The 9,257-nt window shown below is 41.9% G+C and overlaps 1 protein-coding gene across 1 annotated transcript; it reads right to left on the reverse strand.

Annotated features, from left to right (window-relative positions):
- Positions 1–8,085: 8,085 nt before the first annotated feature.
- On the reverse strand, positions 8,086–8,469 carry LOC706359 (nuclear transport factor 2). Its single transcript, XM_001108784.4, has one exon. It carries the CDS (start codon positions 8,467–8,469, stop codon positions 8,086–8,088), a length of 384 nt encoding a protein of 127 aa, XP_001108784.2.
- Positions 8,470–9,257: the final 788 nt, after the last annotated feature.

The raw sequence follows: 9,257 nt of genomic DNA on the forward strand, positions 1-9,257 counted from the left end.
AATTTTGGATGGGGAATTGATCCACCCCGATGGGGCAACCACAAACACCAGCTATGCCTGTAAGACGGGAAACAAATGAGGTAAGACCTATGAGCGCACCAACGTATAACCTGGAGAAAGTTTCCAGGTCACAATTCAGAAGGAGAAACCTAAACACCTCAGCAATCTCACAAAACTGAGGACTCAGAGGTCAGAGTTTGGAGATGCTGAGGCATCTAAAAATTGTGGGAAAAACACCAGAGAAAAGGACACTGCATAGAAACTGAGCTCCAGAAATCTACAGAGGATTTCCCTCGGGTCCTTGGCCAAATATCAGCCTGTGTATGCTTGGGGTCAAACCCCCTGAGGGTGAGACCGGGCAAGAACAACTTCCAGGGAAGGAGCAACTACCTGGGAGCTGGAAGACCAACACTATCCAGAGCTGACACAGGGCTGTGCATCATCTGACTTATCTCTACACCACTGGACAGACCATAGAAAGGCCACACATTGTAAGAAGTACAACACAATGCAGCAAGCCAGAAAAGTCTAACAACAGGCAGACACTCAATAACATAAAATTTACAATGTCCAGCATCCAATCAAAATTTACTAGGCATACCAAGAAGCAGGGTCCTGTGATTCATAGATGGAAGATAAAATCAGTTCACACAAACAGATCAAAAAAATGACAGAAATGATGAGCTTAGCAGATATGAATGTTAAAATAACTATTATAAACATGTTCTTTATGCCCAATTAGGCCAATAACATGAAAACAAAAGAAATGGGCCAGGCACAGTGATTCATACCTGTAATTCCAGCACTGTGGGAGGCTGAGATAGGAGGATCACTTGAGCCCAGGAGTTTGAGACCAGCTTGGGCAACATAGTAAGACCTCATCTCTACCAAAAAAATAAAAAATAAAAAACTAGCCAGACATGGTGGCATGCACCTGTAGTCCTAGCCACTCAGGAGGCTGAGGTAGGAAGATCACTTGAATTCAGTAGTTTGAAGCTACAGTGAGCTATGATTGTGCCATTACACCCCAGCCTGGGTGACAGAGGAATACTCTGTCTCTAAACAAACAAACAACAACAACAAACAAATGAAAACAAAAAACAAACAAAAATAAAATAAGAGAAATGGAAAATATAAAAATTATTAAAATAGAACTTCTGGAGATGAAAAATACAACAAGCTGAGTTGAAAAATACATTGGATGGGATTAAGAGCAGATAGGACCCTACAAATGAAAAAAATCAGAATAGAAAACATACTAGGCCAGGTGCAGTGGCTCTCACCTGTCATCCCAACACTTTGGGAGGCCAAGGTGGAAGGATCATGTGAACCCAGGAGTTCAAGACCAGCCTGGGCAACATAGGGAGACCTTCTCTCTACAAAACAATAAAAAAATTAGCCAGATGTGGTGGTGCACACCTGTGGTCCCAGCTACTCAGGAGGCTGAGGTGGGAGGATTGCTTAAGCCCAGGAAGTTGAAGTTACAGTGAGCCATGCTCATGCCACTGTACTCCAGCCTAGGCAACAGAGTAAGACCCTGTCTCAAAAAAAGAAAAAAAAAAAAAAGAACCATACTAAATGAACCAAAGAGAGAAAAAAGACTGAAAAAAAAAATGATACTGTTCCTCAGTGACTTAGTGGACAATGTCAAGTGGTCTTGTTTTACATATAATTAGACATGCACAACATGTACACAATGTACATATAATTGGAGTCCCAGAAGTAAAGGAAAGAAAGGAGGAAGAAGGAAAAAATAATGGTTGATAATGTTCCAAATTTGACTAAAACTGTAATCTTAATTATCCAAGTAGCTCAACAAACCCCACGCAGGATAAAAAACAAAAAGGCCAGGCGCTGTGGCTCATGCCTGTAATCCCAGCACTTTGGGAGGCCAAGGCGGGCAGATCACCTGAGGTCAGAAGTTTGAGACCAGCCTGACCAACATGGAGAAACCCCATCTCTACTAAAAATACAAAATTAACTGGGCGTGGTGGCGCGTGACTATAATCCTAGCTACTCAGGAAGCTGAGGCAGGAGAATCACCTGAACCCGGGATGTGGAGGTTGTGGTGAGCTGAGATTGTGCCATTGCACTCCAGCCTGGGCAACAAGAGTGAAACTCTGTCTCAAAAAAAAAAAAAAAAAAAAAAAAAAAAAACCAACCAAACAAACAAAAATCCCCCCACACCAAGGCAGCTAATAACCACATATTGAAAACTAGTAATAAAGAAAAAATTCTGAAAGGCAGCCAGAGATTTAAAAAAAAAAAAAACCACCTACAGAGAAACTAAGATAATAAAGAATAATCATAGATTTCTCATAAAAAACTATGCAAGCCAGAAGGCAACATTGCAATATCTTTAAAGTACTGAAAGAAATAAAAGAAAAAATCTGTCAAGAATTCTATATCCAATTAAAATACATTTAAAAAATGGGCTGAGCGAAGTGGCTCCTGCCTGTAATCCCAACACTTTGGGAGGCCGAGGTGGGTGGATCACCTGAGGTCAGGAGTTTGAGACCAGTCTGGCCAACATGACGAAACCCTGTCTCTACCAAAAATACAAAATTTTAGCCAGGCATGGTGGCGGGTGCCTGTAATCTCAGCTACTCAGGAGGCTGAGGCAGGAGAATCACTTGAACCCAAGAGGCAGAAGTTGCAGTGAGCCGAGATTATGTCACTGCACTCCAGTCTGGGCGACAGAACAAGAGCCTGTCTCAAAAATAAATAAATGAAGGCCGGGCGCGTTGGCTCAAGCCTGTAATCCCAGCACTTTGGGAGGCCGAGACGGGTGGATCACGAGGTCAGGAGATCGAGACCATCCTGGCTAACACGGTGAAACCCCGTCTCTACTAAAAAAATACAAAAAAATTAGCCGGGCGAGGTGGCGGGCGCCTGTAGTCCCAGCTACTCGGGAGGCTGAGGCAGGAGAATGGCGGGAACCCGGGAGGCGGAGCTTGCAGTGAGCCGAGATCGCGCCACTGCACTCCAGCCCGGGCGACAGAGCGAGACTCCATCTCAAAATAAATAAATAAATAAATAAATAAATATATAAATGAATAAAAATAACACAAAGAATGGGAGGGGAGAAATTGAACTATACTGTTACACTCTACATAACATAGTATACTATTATGTAAATGTGAACCATGGTAAGTTAAATATATGTTTGGTAAATTAAAAGGTATGGCTAATAAACTAATTGTGGAGACAAAATGTTATTCAAATATTTGATTCATCAAAAAGAAAGCAGAAAAACTGGGGAAGGAACAGTAAACAGATAAGGAACATAGGAAACAGAGAGTAGCCAGGTACAGTGGCTCACACCTGTAATCCCAGCACTTTGGGAGGCTGAGGTGGGCTGATCTTGAGGTCAGGAGGTCGACACTAGCCTGACCAACATGGTGAAACCTCGTCTGTACTAAAAATATACAAACATTAGCCAGGCATGGTGGCGCGCTCCTGTAATCCCATCTGCTCAGGAGGCTGAGGCAGGAGAATCACTTGAACCAGGGAGGCAGAGGTTGCAGTGAGCTGAGATCTCACCATTGCACTGCAGCCTGGGTGACAGAGCAAGACTCAGTCTCAAAAAAAAAGAAACAAGACAAGAGAAAGTAAGATGTTAGACTTAAACCAAACTATATCAATAATTATCTTAAATGTAAATACTCTAAACATTCCAATTAAAAGGTAGAAATTGTTGTATTATTTAAAGAAAAGCAAGATCCAACTATACGTTTGCTACAATAAATTTGCTTCAAATGTGAAGACACAGTTAAGTTAAAAGCAAAAGGACGGAAAAAGATATGCCATGCAAACGCTAACCAAAGAAAATAGGAATAGCTCTTTCACATCAAAGTAGACTTTACAACCTAAAAATTACAAGAGATAAAGAAGAACATTTTACAATGATAAAGGGGTTAATTCATCAAGAGGATATAATAGTTCTGAAAGTATAATAAACTAATAAAAGAACCTTTTTTTTTTTTTTCTTGAGATGGAGTCTTGCTCTGTTCCCCAGGCTGGGGTGCAGAGGCGTGATCTCAGCTCACTGCAACCTCTGCTTCCTGGGTTCAAGTGATTCTCCTGCCTCAGCCTCCCGAGTAGCTGGGACTACAAGTGCATGCCACTACACCCTGCTAATTTTTTGTATTTTTAGTAGAGATGGGATTTCACCGCGTTAGCCAGGATGGTCTTGATCGCTTGACCTCATTATCCACCTGCCTCTGCTTCCCAAAGTGCTGGGATTACAGGCGTGAGCCACCACACCCAGCCGAAAAAGAACTTTGAAATACAAGAGACAAAACCTGATAGAATGAAAAGGAGAAATAGACAAACCTACAAGTGTGGTTGGAGATTCAACACTACTTTCTCAGTATTTTTTTTTTCTTTTCTTGAGGTGGAGTCTCGCTCTGTTGCCCAGGCTATAGTGCAGTGGCACATTCTCAGCTCACTGCAACCTCCACCTCCTGGGTTCAAGCAATTCTCTTGCCTCAGGCTCCCAAGTAGCTGGGATTATAGGTGCCCACCACCACACCCAGCTAAAATTTGTATTTTTAGTAGAGACGGGGTGTCACCATGTTGGCCAGGCTGGTCTTGAACTCCTGACCTCAGGTGATCCACCTGCCTGGGCCTCTCAAAGTGCTGGGATTACAGGCATGAGCCACTGCACCCAGCCCTACTTTCTTAGTAATTATAGAAGTAGACAAAAAAGTAAACAGTCAAGACGTAAAATGCTTGAGCAATCCTATCAACCAAAGTGATCTGATTGAATTTATAGAACACTCCACCCAACAACAGTAGAATACATATGTTTTTCTTTTTTCTTTTTCTTTTTGAGATGGAGTCTTGCTCTATCACCCAGGCTGGAGTGCAGTGGCACCATCTCGGCTCACTGCAAACTCCACCTCCCGGGTTCATGCCATTCTCCTGCCTCAGCCCCCCGAGTAGCTAGGACTACAGGCAGCCACCACCATGCCTGGCTAATTTTTTTGTATTTTTAGTAGAGACAGGGTTTCACGTGTTAGCTAGGATGGTCTCCTGACCTCGTGATCCGCCCGCTTCGGCCTCCCAAAGTGCTGGGATTACAGGCGTGAGCCATCATGCCTGGCCCTATGTATGTTTTCAAGTGAATACAAAATATTTATCAAGATAGACCATACCCAGGGCCAAAAAATAAGTCACAATATAATTTGAAAGGATTAAAACCATACAGAGTATGGCCAGGCACGATGGCTTATGCCTGTAATCCCAGCACTTGGGAGGCCAAAGTGGGCGGATCACTTGAGGTCAGGAGTTGGAGACTAGCATGGCCAATATGGTGAAACCCCATCTCTACTAAAAAATACGAAAATTAGCTGTGTGTGGTGGCCTGTGCCTGTAATCCCAGCTACCTGGGAGGCTGAGGTGGGATAATTGCCTGAACCCAGGAGGTGGTGGTTGCAGTGAGCCGAGATCGAGCCACTGCACTCCAGCCTGGGTGACAGAGTAAGACCCTGTCTCAAAAAATAAAATAAAAATAAATAAAACCATACAGAGTATATCCTCTGACTATAATGTTATTAAACCCAGTAACAGAAAGATATGTGGAAAATCCCCAAATATTTGGAAATGAAATATGCTTCTTAATGACCTATGGGTAAAAGAAGAAACCACAAGGGCAATTAGAAAATATTTTGAATTGGATAAAAATAAAACACAATATTGCAAAATCTGTGAGAAGCAGTTAAGAATCAAGGAAATTAAGAGTATCAGATGCTTATAGTAGAAAAGAATGAAGATCTCAAATCAGTGATCTATGTTTCCATCTTATGAGACTAGAAAAAGAAAAGCAAAGTAAACCCAAAGTAAGCAATGGGAAGCAAAAATAAAGATGAACAAAATAATTAGAGAAAACCCCTCACCAGCCTGGACAACATGACAACATAGCAAGACTCCAACTCTACAAAAAAAAATTTTTTTAAATTAGCCAGGCATGGTGACATGTGCCTGAGGTCCCAGCTACTCAGGAGGCAGAGGCAGGAAGATCACTTGAGCCAGGGAGGTTGAGGCTGCAGTGAACTGTGATCCTGCCATTGCACTCCAACCTAGGTGACAGAGTGAGACCCAATCTCAAAAAAAAAAATAAAAAAGAAAAGAAAAGAGAAGAAATAACCCCTCGACAATAGAGGAATCAATTACTCTAAAGCCAATTCTTTGAGAAGATAATATTGAAAAACTTCTCGTCAGACTGAATAGAAAAAAAAAGAAGACACACCAATATCAGGAATGAAAGAGGAAACATCACTACAGATGGTACAGATAATATAAAGATAATGAGGGAATATTCTGAACAAGTTTATGTCAATAAATTCAATAACTTGGAAGGAAGGGAAAAATTATTTTGAAAGGAAGACCGATGTTCACTCAAGAAGAACTAACCTGAATATTCATTATAATTATTAAGGAATTTGAATTCTGATTACAAACCTTTCCACAAAGAAAACTCCCAGCCAGATGGCTTCACTAGTGAATTCTATCAATCACTGAAGAAAGTAATGGTACAAACTGACATAAACTCTTCCAGAAAACAGGAGTAAATACTTTGCAACTTCTACTATGAGGTGAGCATTATCCTGTTTCCAAAACAAAGACAAAGATATAAGAATAAAAAAAAAAAACTATAACCAATATCCCTCATAAACAGAGATGAAAAAAGTCCTTACACTATATTAACAAATCAAATTTAGAAATATGACAAAATAATAAGGAAAATGCATCGTGCTCAAATGGGGCTTATCCTATGAATTATGCAAGATTTGTTTAACATTCAAAAATTGACAATGTTGATTTATCATATGATTCAAGCAGAAAAAGAAAACAATATGATCATGTCAATAAATATAGAAAAGCATTTGACAAAATTCAACACCCATTTATAATAAAATTTCTCAGCAAACTAGGAATAGAAGGGAATTTCTTCAATCTAATGAAGAGTGCTTATGAAAAACCTTCACTTAATAACATAGTTAATGGTGAAGACTGAATGTTTTCCCCTAAAATTAGAAACAAGAGCAACATTGTCTGTTCTTACCGCCTCTATTCAATATTAGAATAGCAGCCAGGTGCAATGAATGGCTCATGCCTATAATCCCAGCATTTTGGGAGACTGAGGCGGAGGATCACTTGAGTCCAGGAGTTCGAGACCAGTCTAGGCAACATGGCGAGGCCCTGTCTCTACAAAAACAAACAAACCAACCCAATATTGTACTAGAGGTCTCAATCAGTGAAATAAGGGAATAAAAGTGAATTAAAAACTTCCAAATTAGAAATGAAGAAGTCAAATTATCATTATTCACAGACAACATGATTATCTATGTAAAAAATCCAAAAGAAACTTTTAAGAAGCTACTGGAACCAAGAAGGATGTTTAGGAACATCACAGGATAAAAGGCTAATATACACATATCAGTTGTATTGTTTATATACTGTACTAGCAACAACCAACTATAAATAGAAATTTAAAACACAGTACCATTCATTGTATCATCAAAAACATGAAATACTTAGGGATAAGTTTTACAAAATATTTGTAAGACCTAAACTTGAGCACTTAAAACTATAAAATATTGTTTAGAAAATTTTAAGAAAACATACATAAATACACATATTTTCCATGTTCATAGATCAGAAGACTGAATTTTTTTTTAAAGAAAATTTTTGTGGTTTTATAGTATCATAAGGCATTGAGACATCTGAACAAATCAATGTCTGGGTGGTGAGGGAGCTGCTTTCTCCTTCACTTCTTTGGGTTACTAAAGCAACTTGTCAGTAGATTAAAACAAACAAACAAACAAAAAAAGGACAACTTTTGCATTACTTAAGTCTTTCCAAGGCACGCGCTGGTACAACACAAACTTCTCCTATCAGATGTAAGTAGTCTAGCGTCCAAACATCATGCACAACACCTCGGTGGCAGCAGCGCACTGTGCCCACTCCCGCTGCAGCCCTGCTTATTTGTGCATGTTATTTGGGGCATCTGGAGGAGTAGGAACAGTATTGGGAAGAGGAGGGAGGAGGAAACAGCGTTAGTGCCTGGCTGAGAGGAGGTCAGCCGAAGTTGTGCAGGGCAAGCCTGAACATGTCATCGGTGCAAACCCAAGCAACCTGGATGTTCTTTAATAGGAACATCTGGTGGAACCCCATGATGGGGTCTTCATCTGCCTTAAGCTGGCCCACAACCATGCTAATGATGAAGCTATCTGGTATAGGCTGATGGTCCTGCGCCATGAGGCTGTGCTGGATTTTCTGGAACGGAAGGCTGGACAATTTCTCCACAATGGCAGCTTTCCCCTGGAACTGTTGTCCTTCCCATGTAAGGCATGACGCATCAATGTAAACTGCGCTTAGTTGCGTTCTATCGTTACCAAATAACTGGTAGTAATGTTGAATGAAGCTGGATCCAATCGGCTCCCAAACTGGCTTGTCTCCCATTCTTGAGCGTCACCTGGCCTCGCGGAGACCTGAGGGGCTGGCAAGACGGTGGCAGCGGTGGCAGCAACCCAGAGTGGTCCTGAATATTAAGATACCAGTTTTCAGGCCGGGTGCGGTGGCTCACGCCTGTAATCCCAACACTTTGGGAGGCCAAAGGAAGGTGGACGACCTGAGGTCAGGAGTTCGACACCAGCCTGACCAACATGGTGAAACCCCGTTTCTGGCCGGGCGCGGTGGCTCAAGCCTGTAATCCCAGCACTTTGGGAGGCCGAGACGGGCGGATCACGAGGTCAGGAGATCGAGACCATCCTGGCTAACACGGTGAAACCCCGTCTCTACTAAAAATACAAAAAACTAGCCGGGCGAGGTGGCGGGCGCCTGTAGTCCCAGCTACTCAGGAGGCTGAGGCAGGAGAATGGCGTAAACCCGGGAGGCGGAGCTTGCAGTGAGCTGAGATCCGGCCACTGCACTCCAGCCCGGGCTACAGAGCAAGACTCCGTCTCAAAAAAAAAAAAAAAAAAAAAAAAAAGAAACCCCATTTCTACTAAAAATACAAAAACTATCCAGGCGTGGTGGCAGGTGCCTGTAATCCCAGCTACGTGGGAGGCTGAGGCAGGAGAATGGCTTGAACCCAGGAGGTGGAGGTTGCAGTGAGCCGAGATCACACCGTTGCACCCCAGCCTGGGTGACAAGAGCAAAAACTCGGTGGAAAAAAAAAATCGGTTTTCCCAGAATTAAAACTATAGTTTCAATGCAAACCCCTTCAAAACCCAGCAAGATTTTTGTAG

Source organism: Macaca mulatta, chromosome 1 (genome assembly GCF_049350105.2).
Source record: "Macaca mulatta isolate MMU2019108-1 chromosome 1, T2T-MMU8v2.0, whole genome shotgun sequence".
NCBI lineage: Eukaryota > Metazoa > Chordata > Mammalia > Primates > Cercopithecidae > Macaca > Macaca mulatta.